Source organism: Ahaetulla prasina, chromosome 13 (assembly GCF_028640845.1).
Source record: "Ahaetulla prasina isolate Xishuangbanna chromosome 13, ASM2864084v1, whole genome shotgun sequence".
Classification (NCBI taxonomy): domain Eukaryota; kingdom Metazoa; phylum Chordata; class Lepidosauria; order Squamata; family Colubridae; genus Ahaetulla; species Ahaetulla prasina.
This window is the reverse complement of record NC_080551.1, coordinates 8,441,351-8,456,133: the sequence shown is the minus strand read 5'-3', so window position 1 is coordinate 8,456,133 and position 14,783 is coordinate 8,441,351. Positions and strand designations below refer to the sequence as shown.

Sequence of the window (14,783 nt, the reverse complement as noted above, 5' to 3'; positions counted from 1 at the left end):
TGAATGGAAAGCATCGGCTTCACAGAGAGCCCTGGCTTGACAATGCTGTCTTGCATTAACTACTATTGGAGATGATCATGCAATGTACCAAAGCCATAGATCATGGTTGGCCAACCATAATAGCTGGTAAAAGGTAAAAGTAAAGGTTTCCCCTGACCAGTTGTGCCCAAGGGGTAGTGCTCATCTCCATTCGTAGACAAGGGAGTCAGCATTGTCCAAAGACACTTCCAGGGTCCTGTGACTAGCATAACTGTACTCCGAGGAGCATGGAATGCCGTTACCTTCCCACCGAAGTGGTACCTATTTATCTACTTGCATTTGCATGCGTTTGAAGTGCTAGGTGGGCAGGAGCTGAGGCAAGAACAGGAGCTCAACCCGTCATGCGGTACTCAGGTCTCGAACTGCCAACCTTCCAGTTGACAAGCCCAGCATCTTAACCACTAGGCTGCCCTTCTATAGTAGCTGGACACTTATCCAAAGCCAAGCTAAGCGTTTTGTTTCTACCCAGCCTAACTGTTTAAGATAATCCTAGCTCAGGGTTTTTGTTTTTGTTTTTTTTGTGTTTTTTTTTGTTTTTTTTTTGCAGAAAGTCCAAGGGTTTCTCTGTGCAAAGCAAAAACTAAAGTTCAGCTCCTCCATTATATATATATAAAACTTTCCTTGATTCAGCAAGCACCCCATGAACGTGCGTGTGGCAAACCAGCTTTGAACAATGTACCTTGAACATCCAACCGTTCTCCCATAGTAACCTGTTTATAGTGGAAGTTATTTTTAGGTGATTGGCAGCCTGCCTTTTACTACAATCCTAACAATCATTAAGAGTTTCCTTTGTTTGGAACCAAAAGAAAAAAAAGAAGAAGACATGATATAAAACAATTCTTGACACAGTAAAACTCTACACAAGTGAACTAGCGACTTGCCTAAAAGTAAAGCTTATCACACTAAGGGGAGGGGGACGGGACTTGTCCTCAGTGATCACATCCGACATGAGTTCACAACGCTCTTCCGTCTTCTTGGGGTACCGGAAGTGAGCAGGAAGAGAGGGGAGGGGGGAGAGATGAGGAGATTGGCTGGAACGATACTTCTATTTTAAAAAACAAAATGTCTTGAGGTAGAACATTGCTTTCAAGATTTTGGAAGTGCTTTACATTGGAACAAGGGTGACAACAAGGGGTGAGTTTAAAGAGGGGGAGGGGAGGGGGTTGGAAGGAAATATTAACCAATGACCAACATGGTGGACATGGAGTGTGACTTCTGAGGTAGTACCAAAACACGTACTGACCAAGTGCTACACTACTTGCGTTAAAGACGAAAAAAAAAAAAAATAGGGAAGAGACAAGATACATTTGCCTCTTCCCAAAAGACATTCAATTCCGGTTGAGGTAGGTTCTGAATTTACTTCGGGGGTTCATCCAAGTCTTTTTTTCTTTCTTTCAAGAGCCCTTTTCCAGGGCCTGGGTGGGGTTTTTTTGTTTTTTGTTTGCTTTTTCCCCCCCATTATTTTTATTTTTTTGCCACGCTCACTTTGTCTTTTGAAGCAGTTCATCCATGAGAAAAAAAAAAAAACCAATATATCCTGAGAATTATGAATGGACACGACAAAAAATATATATATATATCTGTGGCTCCACTGAATATTCCGTCTTGTGGATCCAAGTGGGGAGGTCCTTCATCGTGAGTTCGTTCAACGAGATCGCCAAGGCGGATCCAGAAACGATCATTCTTAAAGCTGCCAGTGAAGGGACACATTGGTGAACCCCAAGATGGGCAAGGGTACTGATCCCACGTGGTGTCAAGGGTTACGAAGTGGTGTGCGAGCTTCTCTCGGGAGAAGTCACTAGCTTGGCAGCTGTAGAATGAAGACGGAGATCCAGATGGGTAGTTATGGGCTTACAAGCCTGAGGCAGGTCAGAAAGAGCAACTTCATAACAAAGGCTGCATACAGATTTATGCAGAAATCAGAACTTTTACATCGACCTGAGATTTATGTGTCATCTTAAGAGACATTAACCAGGCACAAAAAAAAAAAAACACGTAATAGTGGCTGGGATGTCCTGTAAGAAGTCTGAGCTATCTTGGCAATTTATCCTTCATTGGTCGGAGTTTGCTTCAAAGCTGGTTCTTCTTGGCTGATGGTGAGCAGAGGCTGGCCACGGGGACCAGAAGGTACGTCTGGAAACAAGGTGTCGTTCTCTTCCTCAAGGATGCTAAATTCTTCTGGAGGATGAGTAGATATCTGGATTTCAATGGGTGAAGTATTTGGAATGTGATCCAGCTGAGAAAGCAAGGGAAAAACTGCGATTGGAACCCACAAAGCCTGCGCAATGATGTTTGTTACAAAATACAAGAACACAAAGACGAATGAAGGCGAAATCTACGCGTCCCAGGATAACATTCTAGGATCCTAACTGGGACAGTCACCGAGAACAGAGGTTTTGTCTTCCGAGCTTTCGGACTCGTGTTGGAGCCCATCTTCAGGAAACTTCTCTCTAGCAAAGTGTGTGGTGGTGTGTGGGTGGCCATACTGGTTCCGGTGACTGACCCAGATTGTATCCTATAGCAGGGGTCTAGTCTCCAACCTTGGCAACTTTAAGACTTGTGGACTTCAACTCCCAGAGTTCCTCAGCCAGCTTTGCTTTGCTGGCTGAGGAGCTCTGGGAGTTGAAGTCCACAAGTCTTAAAGTTGCCAAGGTTGGTGTTGTGGTCCACCGGCGGCCTGTGGAGCTGGCAGCAGAGTCAAGACAGTGAGGAGGCTGGGGAGAAACATAGGCCAGTCCGTGGGGAAGGCTCGGACAAGGGCTCTGCATCGGAGGCAGAGAAAGGGCCATATGGGAGATACGTGCTGCCTCCGGAACCTCCAGAGTCAGACCTCAGCAAGGCAGAGGAACAGGGGGAGCCTATTCCGAGTGCGCACATGCGCAGAGCTGCCAGAAGGCAAGAACAGTTAAAACAAAAGGGACAACTCGGCAGTAGGGCTTGGAGATGATTGGCCCCTCCCATAAGACTTAAATGGGCCTTTGCAGGAAGCAACATTGTTTATTCTGTTCATTTTAAAGCCTGAAGCTCTGTTTGATTCTGGTCTCCGTGTGGCTTTGCCAATTAGGTCTTTGGCAGTGAGTCAAGGGAGATAAAGGTGGGGTGATTATCAGCCTTATCCCAAAGGACTTTTTATAACTAATTGGGACTCATCTGTGAATGAACGGAATTCACAGCTGTTGCAATAAAAGAGGTTTTCGGGACTACTCGTGTGTTTTACTGACTCAGGAAGCCTAGAAGAACAGTTGGAGACCCCTGTCCTGGAACATGAAGAATTCGTTCAAACAACACAAATTACATCCAAGTATTATTTTTCCATTGAGACAAAGCTAAATGATTAAAAAAAACTGGCTGTTTCAAGTGTGCATTCAACAACAGAAGGAGAAGGAGACTCAAGGTAGCCAGAAAAGGACTTCCTGTCTCAGTCAGCTACATACAACACCATTTTTTACACCAGGGGTGTCAAACTCAAGGCCCGGGAGCCAGATCTGGCCCACGGGGTGCTTAGATCTGGCTCGCGGGGCGGCCCTGGAAACAGCAAAGGACTGGCCCACAGTGCCTCTGCCATTGCAAAAGGAGCTCAGGAGGACCGAAGGCGCCCCCCTGAGCTCCATTTTCACTGGCAGAGGGTTGCAGGAAGCCATTACAGCCGAAAACAGAGATCGAAAGGGTCACATCTGTTCGTCCCGAGCTCAGTTTTCATTGGCAGAGGGTTTCAGGAAGCTGTTGCAGCCGAAAACGGGGCTGGGGAGTCTGTTTTTGCTGGCAGAGCACTCGAGCCACCGCAGGCACCCCCGATACGAGTGAGGTTGAGCTGGCTATGCCCACCCTGGCCCCCCAAGGTCAAACACAGCCCTGATGTGGCCCTCAGTGAATTCGAGTTTGACACCCCTGGTTTACACTGAACAACATTCCAGTTCCACATTGCTTTCTTTTCCTTACCGCGATTCCCTTTGTGTGGGGACTGGGTTGGGAATGCAAAGCTGGGAACAGCCTCTCCAGTTCATTCATATCCAGTTGTTTCCCGTTGACATCTGGATCGTCCCTTTTAGTAGACCCGTTTAGAGTCTGGCCAGGGACATTTCTCGGTCCTCTTGAGATTTGCGGGGTCGACAGCTGCTCTTGCACGTTTTTGCACATCAGCAGTCTGCTAAGAACGAGAGGGAGACAAACATGGTGGGGTCCCTTTCCCAACCATGAAAGAAGATCCCATTGTTGGAAGGTCTGTGGGAAGGGGATCAGGATGGGCTCATTGAGATAGGAAGCTCATCTAAGACCACGGGAAGCCATCACTGGACAGTATAAACCAGGGGAAGGGATCCAGGGGAAGAGCCAAGATGGCACAGTGGTTAGAGTGCAGCACTGCAGCCTACTTCAGCTGACTGCTAGCTGCAGTTCGGCAGTTCAAATCCCACCAGGCTCAAGGTTGATTCAGCCTCCCAGCCTTCCAAGGAGGGTAAAATGAGGATCCAGATCATTGGGGGCAATAAGCTAACGCTGTAAATCTCTTAGAGAGGGCTGTAAAAAGCACTGTGAAGCAGTATGTAAGTCTAAGTGCTATTGCCCTTCCTTCCTTCCTTTCCTTTCCTTCCTTCCTTCCTTCCTTCCTGTACAGTGATTAGAATGCAAGTATTGCATGCTAATTCTGCCCACTGCCAGCAGTTCGGTCCTGACTGGCTCAAGGTTGACTCAGCCTTCCATCCTTCCGAGGTGGGTAAAATGAGGACCCAGATTGTTGGGGGGCAAGAGGCTGACTCTATAAACTGCTTAGAGAGGGCTATAAAAGCACTATGAAGCGGCATATAAGTCTAAATACTATTGCTATCATCTCTTGATAGCTCTTAACTTTTCTGTAGGAGACCAATGACCGCCAGATGGCGAGTCACTTTCATGAGCAAAGTTGGGGTTTGCTCATTTTTCCTCACATTCTTGGAGAAAATGGGCTTTTTTTTTTTCTTGTCCCCCAGAATTTCCATCACAGAAACACAGGGTGTTGTAAAGGTTAATATGTAGGGCGTGTCAAAATTTTCAACTTTCAATTTTCCAAACGTTAGGGGTGCTCAAAGTTGTGATATGCCTTGGGGATTGTAAAGATATTTCGCTTACTTTAATATAATTTAGATGTGCTTGGTAAATAACTAAATATTTGCAGATCCCTCGCATCCTGGACATAAACTGTTTCAACTCCTACCCTCAAAACGACGCTATAGAGCACTGCACATCAGAACAACTAGACACAAGAACAGTTTTTTCCCGAAGGCCATCACTCTGCTAAACAAATAATTCCCTCAACACTGTCAGACTATTTACTGAATCTGCACTACTATTAATCGTTTCATAGTTCCCATCGCCAGTCTCTTTCCACTTATGACTGTATGACTATAACTTGTTGTTGGCAATCCTTATGATTTATATTGATATATTGACCATCAATTGTGTTGTAAATGTTGTACCTTGATGAACGTATCTTTTCTTTTATGTACACTGAGAGCATATGCACCAAGACAAATTCCTTGTGTGTCCAATCACACTTGGCCAATAAAAATTCTATTCTATTCTATTCTATTCTATTCTATTCTATTCTATTCTATTCTATTCTATTCTATTCTATTCTAAATACCATACCCTTTAAACATGTTTTTGTTTCGTTTGAGGGCTAAGGCCAATTTTATGTCTGTCTTCACCTGACTCCATGGGCATCTCTGAGTTTAGTTCTAAGGACAAATTGGAAAATAGAGTTCTCTATGTACCATCTTAGTTCAGATATACAGTATATCTAACCAATTACACATACCGTATTTTTCAGAGCATAAGACGCTCCGGACTATAAGACGCACCTACCTTTTTTTGGTGAGGAAAACAAGAAAAAGAAATCTGCCTCCCAGCAATTTTGCCTTGTTGCAGCCAACAGCAAATAGCCTCTTTATTTATTTATTTATTTTATTTATTTTATTTGCATTTATATCAGCTGGGATCATCAGAACCCTTTAAAACTTTTTTTCCTCTGGCGATCCCAGCTGAGTAGCCTGATCATCACAGGCTTTTAAAAGCATTTTTTTACAACCTCTTCAGCCGAAGAGCTTGTAGAAAAAATGCTTTTAAAAGTAAAAAAAAAAGTTGGCCATGCCCACCCACTCACATTATCCCACCCCCACCAAGCCACATCTACAGAACCGGTAGTAACAGATTTTACATTTCACCCCTGCTCCATACACATGGTGGATGGAACTCTCGTGTCTGCCAAAACTGCCCAGTGATGTAGCTTCAGAAGAAATTGCGGGCACAAAGTGAACCCTACCGTCCTCTGTAGCCAAACATGAGGAAAAGGACACAGAAGATGATGCAGGTGACCCCAATGTGGATTCCAATGATGATCCCAGTAGCTGAGGTCTTGTTGGTTGACTCATCCTTCATGCAGTTGCATGGCGGGTTGTGGTCTAAGGTGGGGGAGAAAAGTCAAAGGGAAAACATTTCTGAGAACCTCTGACACGAACCGTAGGACAGGAAAACAAATACCCTCTCACATCACTCGTACAGGTAAGCAGAGTACAGGTAGTCCTCGGCTTAAAACAGTTCCTTTAGTGACCATTCAAGGTTACAACGGGGACTTATGACTGTTTTCCACAGCTATGATCTTTGCAGTATCTCTACAATCGTGTGATCAAAATGCAGATGCTTGGCAACTGATTCATATTTATGACCGTTGCTATGTCCCAAGATCATGTCATCCCAATTTGGGACCTCCTGACAAGCAGAGGTTGTGGGGAAGCCAGATTCACTTAACAACCTGCTTACTAACTTACGTTGTGGTCCGTCAGGAGCCTGTGGAGCTGGCAGCAGAGTCTGACCATAAGGAGGCTGGGGAGGATAATGGGCCAGTCCTGGAGTCAGGGGAAGGCTCAGACAAGGGCTCTGCATCAGAGGCAGAGATGGGGCCAGGGTCATCTGGGAGCGATGTACAGACTCCGGAGCCTCCAGAGGCAGACAGTAGAGAGGCAGAGGAACAGGAGGAGCCTGTTCCTAGTGCATGTTTGAGAAGAGCTGCCAGAAGGCAAGAGCAGCTGAAGCAAAAAGAATGACATCGTAGTAAGGCCAGGAGATGATTGGCCCCTCCCATAAGTTTAAAAGAGCAGCAATGGCTCTTGGGTTCTTTGTAGGAAAGCAATGTTACTATAATTGTTTCTTGTCGGCATCTCCTGATTCTGAACTTTGTGGGGTTCTTGCCAAGAAAAGCCTTTGGCAGGTTGTTAAAGACAACAAAGGTTGGTGATAAGGCCGAAGGACTGTTTATGAACAATTTGTTTTGGATTTAATTTGGACTAAGCTGAGAATGAATTACTTCTAAGCTGTTCCAATAAAATAATTTTGTTTAGGACTGAATTGTGTCTGGTAATCACTACTTAGGCCTCGGTCAAAAAGTGCTTTCTCAAGAGGCAGCTGGACTTTCTGATTTGCCTTTGAAAGTGTTCTTATCCAAGAAGCTTCTTCAGAGCTGAAGAATGAGAAGCGAAACATCTTCAAAGAAAAACCAGAAAGTCCAGTTGCCTCTTGGAAAAAAAACACCTTTGGGACAACCATGACCTGGATGACGGAGAATCTCCATAGATGTTACTAACTTATGAACTGCAATGATTCGTTTAACAACCGTGGCAAGAAAGGTCATTAAAATGGGCAAGAGTCCCTTAAGAAATGTCTCACGTAACAACAGAAATCTGGGGCTCACTTGTGGTTGTAAATTGAGGACTACTTGTAAAACGAATAACGGTATTCATGTCAGACATGTGATGCCATCCCTGACATATCATCTCTGTTGCCCATATCGTGCCATTCCTGCAGGTGCCCAGGGCCATGCATTTTTGAGGGGAGGGGGAAATGAACTTCTAAGTCTTTTGAGTAGAAAACGGTGCCCTTACAATTTAAGGCAATTAGAAGGTAAAGGTTCCCCTCGCACATCTGTGCTAGTCATTCCCGATTCTAGGGGGCGATGCTCATCTCCATTTCAAAACTTTTGGGCACCGGGGATTGGTTCCGTAGAGAAAAGTTTTTTCATGGACCGGAGGGGGCGTGGTCTCATGTGCTGCCTTGCAGCCCACAAATTATTTATTTTATTATTATTATTTATTTGATTTTTATACCGCCCTTCTCCCGAAGGACTCAGGGCGGTGTAAAATAAAACAGGTAATACAATGTACAATTTAAAATACGATTAAGAAACTTATTTTATAGTTAGCCTAAGAAGTTAAAATATATAATAGACTAAAACCCCATTTAAAATTATTAATAAAAAATTTAGAATTGATAAAATTCAAGCCAGCCCCGCGCGAATAAACAGATGTGTCTTCAGTTCGCGATGAAAGGTCCGAAGGTCAGGAATTTGGCGTAAACCCGGGGGAAGCTCGTTCCAGAGTGTGGGAGCCCCACAGAAGGACCTTCCTGGGGCCGCCAGCCGACATTGTTTGGCGGATGGCACCTGAGAAGTCCTCTCTGTGAGAGCGTACGGGTCGGTGGGAGGCATGTGGTAACAGCAGGCGGTCCCGTAAGTACCCAGGCCCTAAGCCATGGAGCGCTTTAAAGGTCGTAACCAAAACCTTAAAGTGCACTCGAAAGGCCACAGGTAGCCAGTGCAGCCTGCGCAGGAGCGGTGTTACATGGGAGCTACGCCTAGCTCCCTCAATCACCCGCGCAGCTGCATTCTGGACTAACTGAAGCCTCCGAGTGCACCTCAAGGGGAGCCCCATGTAGAGAGCATTACAATAATCCAAGCAAGAGGTAACGAGCGCATGAGTGACTGTGCACAAGGCATCCCGATCAAGGAAGGGGCGCAACTGCCGAACCAGGCAAACCTGGTGGAAGGCCCTCCTGGAGACGGCCGTCAAATGATCTTCAAACGACAGCCGTTCATCCAGGAGGACACCTAAGTTGCGCACCCTATCCTTTGGGGCCAGTAACTCGCCTCCAACAATCAGCCGCGGCTGCAGCTGACTGAATCGGGATGCCGGCATCCACAGCCACTCCATCTTGGAGGGATTAAGCTTGAGCCTGTTTCTCCCCATCCAGACCCGTGGGCTTCACTTGTTTATGTAGCCTGGTTTTTGACTTGGTGTGGACAAGAGCTGGTCCATGGACCAAGGTTTGCGGATAAATCATTCAAACTGATGATAGTTGGGTTTCATTATTTGGGTGATGGAACATCTTCAAAAAAACCAAGCTCAGCACCAAGGCAGGGGTGAAATTTAAAATTTGGTTCCGTGGGCATGGCTTGGTGGGGTGTTTGTGTGTAATGTGACTGGGTGGGTGTGGCCAACTTTTTTTTTGTTACTTTTAAAAGCATTTTTTCTACAAGCTCTTCGGCCGAAGAGCTTGTAGAAAAAATGCTTTGAAAAGGTTCTGACAATCCCAGCTGAGCCACGCGATCATCAGAAGTTTTTTTTTTTTACTTTTAAAAGCATTTTTCCCGCCGAAGAAAAAAATGCTTTTAAAAGTAGGAAAAAAAACCCCTCTGATGATCGTGTGGCTCAGCTGGGCATGCGGGTGTGTGTGTGTGAGAGAGGGATTTTTGCTACAGATTCTCCGAACCACCTGCCGCCATCGCTACCAAATCGGCTGATCCGGTCTGAACCAGGACAATTTCACCCCTGCACCAAGGTCTCCACAATTCAGTCCTGAGCTACAGATCTTCTCTTCTATTGGATAACTTCAATATAAAAGATACACATGGGAACAACCATTATAAAAGACTGGAAACATTTTCTGGATTTTTTTTTGTGCTGAAAATGGACAAATATGAACAAATCAATGATCTTGGAATTTGCTGATTAAAAAGGCTTTGCTTATAAGAAGAAGGAAATCTTACATCTCTAGATCCGTTTTGTAGTGATTTAATATAGCTTATAAAAAGGATACTTCTTATTATTCCAATATCTCAATATTTAAGAAACTTCTATGTTGTATGTATGAAGAAATACTTACTATTTGTATTACTATTGTTAACGCTGTATAAAAAAAATCCTGACCCAATCAATGTACTGCCCACAAAACGTATATGTTTATATTGGAAAATTAAAAAACTTAATATAAAAGAAGAACAAGAAGGAAATCGAGATATGACATTTGGGAAGTAGGAATGCCTGTAGCTGCTACAAAGCAGAACATGTCATTTTTTAAGATCCTTTTTGTTTTCTCTTTTTCTTTCTCTTTTAACTTTTAGTATTTTTCCCCCTTTTCTCTACTCTTTTAAGTGCCTGTAGATTTTTAAAATTCTGTGTGAATTCTTTTTCAATAAATACTATATACAAGATATGCCATATTTTTTGGGGTATAGGACACACCTTTTTCCCCCAAAAAAGAGGGTGAAAATCTGGGTGCGCCTTATACTCGCAGCTTCTCAAACGGAGGTTTCAGAGGCTGAAAAAAGCTTCAGAAAAAAAGCCCCCAACAGAGCTTCAGAAAAAAAGCCCCCAAACAGAGCTTCAGAAAAAAAGCCCCCAAACAGAGCTTCAGAAAAAAAGCCCCCAAACAGAGCTTCAGAAAAAAAGCTCCCAAACAGAGCTTTAGAAGCTTTTTTCCTGAAGTTCTGTTTTGGAGGCTTTCAGAGGCAGAAAAAAGTTTTTTTCTGAAACCGAGTTTCAGAGTCAGGAAAAAAAAAAAAAAGCAAGGCACAGAGCTCACAACCAAGGAACCTGTTGCTAAAATTCACCTCTGGGAACAGCTGATTGGGGGTATTCCGGGAGGCCGATCCACCTGCCAATCAGCTTTTTTCTTATTTTCCTCCCCAAACACTAAGGTGCCTCTTATACTCCGGTGCGTCTTATACTCCGAAAAATACGGTACATAATTTTCTCAGTTGTGTTTGGGTCCTTTCCCGCTCAGCTCTTCCCACCTTTCATTCATCAACCCAAACATCTCAAAGCTCCTCAGGGCGAGTTGAGCCTCTTACCTGTTTTTTCAACAGTTTCTCGGAGGGACACAAAACGGACGGTGGAGTTCCCATCGCCATGTTGGTTGTAAGCAAGCAGTTTGACTTCGTACACCACCGATGGATCTGAGAGAACATGGAGATGGGGGAGATACGTTAGGTCAATCAACAACAAGGATGTGTTCACTGAGCAAGGCAAACCGACTGCTGCTTTCTCTCCATAACTCTGATCTCTGGCATCTGTATCAGAAGTAAGAAGCTATCAGCCTTGAGTATTTCCCTTTTTTTGGGGGGTGTGTGTGTGTTTGTCTTGGGAACTCCCCTCCACAAGTCCCAAAAGTGCAACTTGACTTCCTTGTTTTTCCTTGAAGACATTTTGCCTCTCATCTGAGAAGCTTCTTCAGTTCTGACTGAATGGTGGAGAACGGAAGGATTTACCCGTAGTTTTTGGAGTATAAGACACACTTTTCGCCCCCACAAGAGGGTGGAGATGTTGGTGTGTCTTATACATTGAGTACAGCCATTTTTGGCCTCCTAAAACTTCGCCCTGCAAGTCCCATTTTTGCAAAAAATGGTGCACACACAGTGCACACCAAAAGGAGGCATGGGGTAAGTAGAACAGCAGTGCGTGTGTGTGTGTGTGGCACGCTTTTAAAAGTTAAAAAAAAGGCTCTGACAATCTCACGGCTCAGCTGGGATCGTCAGAGCCTTTTTTTAACCTTTTAAAAGAATTTTTTTACAATCTATTCCTACCCTTCAGGTGGGAAAAGCAAGCAAGCCGGAAAGAAGTGGCAAGCGGGCGGGGGGAAGGGATTTTTGCTACGGGTTCTCCGAACCACCCGCCGCCATTGCTACCGGATCGGCCGATCCGGTCCAAACCAGGAGCATTTCATCCCTGCTCTAATGCTGGAAAAGGTAGAAGGAAAAAGAAGAGGAGAACCAACTACAAGGTTGATGGACTCGGTTACAGATGTAATGAAGGCAACAATGGAAGACCAGACAGACCAGCTTGGAGTCCCAAAGGTGCTTTTTCAGGAGGCAACTGAACTAAGGAAGTCCAGTTGCCTCCTGAAAAAACACCTTTGGGACAACCATGACCTGCATGAAGGAGAAACTCCATAGAAAACCTGCTTGGAGACAGTTCATCTTGGAGAAAATGTAACTGCAAGGTCCCTAAGAGAAGACAATCCCTTGATGGTACATAACCAATCATCAATCAATTTACCCAAGAGCATAATACATGAGGGGTAGCCGGTAGTCCTCCCTCTTCCTCTACCACATCCTTCTTCTCTACTCACCAAGATGAGTAAGGTTGCAAGAGGTGACGTTGCTGGGCAGAAGCATCGGCCCCGTGAAGTGCGGAAGGTGGACTTTGCGGTAGAAGAGTTTGAACCCTTCGTGTTGGCCCAGTTTGATGGAAGGTTCCCACGTGGCTTGAACGGCAGTGCTGTTGAGGACTTTAATGAAGAGGGAAGGCACTGCTGGTACTGAAAGGAAGCAGAAGGCAGAGAAGGATTGGGTGAGGTCTTCTTTCTCCTTCTGAACTTAAAGCCTATGCCAGTGCACCTCAAAGGTACTTTGTGTTGTGGCTCCAGCCCCCCACCCGGGCCCAGCCCCCTGCCAGAAAGTGACTTAGAGAGTGAGGGGGAAGGGCCGTCGGGGCTCCCCTCTGCAGGGCCGGCCTCTCTGGCTCAGCTCCAGGAGCCAGAGGAAGGCCAGGTGGAGGAGGTGACGAGGCCTCTGTCTCCTGTATCACCCCCCGCCCAGGCAACGCTTCCAGACCCAGCTGTGAACAATCAGTCCTGGTTAGTTCCCAGGTTTCATAGACAAGAGAGGCGGGAACAACAAAAGAAGGGGTGGGGCAGGCCTAGAGAGTGCTGAGTCATGGAGCTACACCCCACAGGGTATAAAAGCAGGAGGGGCTGCTCTACTACTTTGTGACAGACAAAACAAACTGACTGGAGAAAACTTGAGCTGAACTATTTGACTGAACATTTGGCCTGGATTGCTATTTGTTCCTGACTTCCTGGTTGCTCCGGTAACGAGCTTCTGTGACCCCGGCATCAGGGAAGATAAAGAAAACCTTGGCAGATGTTCACTGGTCTGCTGCCAGAGCCGATAGCTGCCGTGGACTAAATTGCTGGTTAATTGAGTCAGTTCACGTGTCTCCCAGACTGAGGTGGGGGGGGGGGGGGACAGAACACTTTGGACAAGAACCATGAAATCATAAACGTATTTATTTATTTTAGAACATTTATACAAATGCATATTTAGACAAGAGCCACGGTGGCGCAGTGGTTAGAATCCAGTTGGCAGTTTTAATCCCACCTGGCTCAAGGTTGACTCAGCCTTCCATTCTTCTGAGGTCGGTAAAATGAGGACTCAGATTGTTTAGGGGATGGGGCAATAGTCTGACTCCGTAAACTGCTTAGAGAGGGCTGCAAAGCCATGGGAAGTGGTATATAAGTCTAAGTGCTAGTGCTATTTATATAGCCGCCTACTCACTCGCAGTGACTCTTAGGCGGCTTACAAAGGGTAAAAATGCAAAATAGGAAAAAATAAATATAAGTAAAAAAGATACAAAACAATAAGCCCCCATCCACCCATCCCGGCGACAGGACATGGTTAAGCAAGCCATTTCATGGGCTCCATCCCGCTCTGGGTTCTCCAGGCCTGCAGCAAAACCACGGCTTCAGGACCTTCAGAAAAATTGCTAAAATGGAGGGCCAGTCTAATTTCTGCAAGGATGATGATGTTCCAAAGGGAGGAAGCCACCACGGAGAAGGCCCTTCTTCTGGGTCCCTCCAGATGTACTTCCTCAGGGGATGGGATCTGCAACACGCCTCCCCGTTTTAGTGGGTTCGGGTAGATGTGACCAGCAAGAGGCGGTCGATCAGATTTTATCAAATTTATTTCGCCGCGAGCTTTCGCCTTAAGCCAGTGATTGCTTACGTAGACCTGTCAAACCTTCATGTCAACCCTGAAGCTGACCTGACCGAAGCCATTTTGACCGCTTCAGTGTTGCCACACTGGGGCTGAGGGATAGGGAGGGTGGGAATTGAGATAGAGAGGATTCCGTAGCCAAAACAAAATATTTTCTCTTGGGAACCAAGGGCATTCTCACACTGATCGGAGGAAGGCGGAGAGACGCTACCCGGTTGTAAGATTGCACCGTGATTGAGCCATGTGACGGATAATGTTTTGAGAAAGAGAAAAAAACTTTTACTTTTAATTAGGTGAAAACCCGCGGGAGTCTTTAGAGTCGGTTTTCACCAGATCTGTGCCAATATGATATTTCCAACACAGCTATTCTTTGAGGAATTCATCTGCTTCGGAGTTTTGCTTGCTAAGGGATTATTACTTGGAACCCAGACACCTCAAACATCAGGAACAGCCTCCAGATGCTACTCTGGATACACCTTTGATCTGAAGGAAGCCCAGAGGTGGAACCACAAATCATAAATCAAGCTAGGACGGGGTGGGGGGGGGCAGTGCTGAGCTAACGATTAACTGGGTTTGCTCATCCGTTACGAAAACTAATGCCTAACTCTATTTCACCAGTGCAAAACTGAATATGCATATAAATGCTACAAATACGATTAATAATACCTTAGTTGTATTATGTAGAATATTGTGATTGCCATAAGAACAATATGTTGAAATACTGAATAACCAAATAACAAATTGAATAAGCAATAATGGGAGATTTTAAGGGTAATATAAAGGTTGGTATTAATATTAGTTATATACTGTAAGTTTGTTAAATGTTAATAAATATGATTGATAATATTTTATTGATATTGAAATATTCATTAAGATAGGGGGATTGGCA

The 14,783-nt window shown here is 45.1% G+C and overlaps 1 protein-coding gene across 1 annotated transcript in view; it reads right to left on the bottom strand.

Moving 5' to 3' along the window:
* Nucleotides 1–2,109: 2,109 nt before the first annotated feature.
* The window catches only part of IGDCC3 (immunoglobulin superfamily DCC subclass member 3), a 119,812-nt gene continuing 107,138 nt past the window's right edge, over nucleotides 2,110–14,783 (bottom strand). Inside the window, 6 exon segments of the mRNA XM_058156338.1 lie at nucleotides 2,110–2,157; nucleotides 2,159–2,275; nucleotides 3,979–4,183; nucleotides 6,335–6,473; nucleotides 10,973–11,077; nucleotides 12,250–12,438. Of these exon segments, the coding sequence (XP_058012321.1) occupies nucleotides 2,110–2,157; nucleotides 2,159–2,275; nucleotides 3,979–4,183; nucleotides 6,335–6,473; nucleotides 10,973–11,077; nucleotides 12,250–12,438 (803 nt within the window).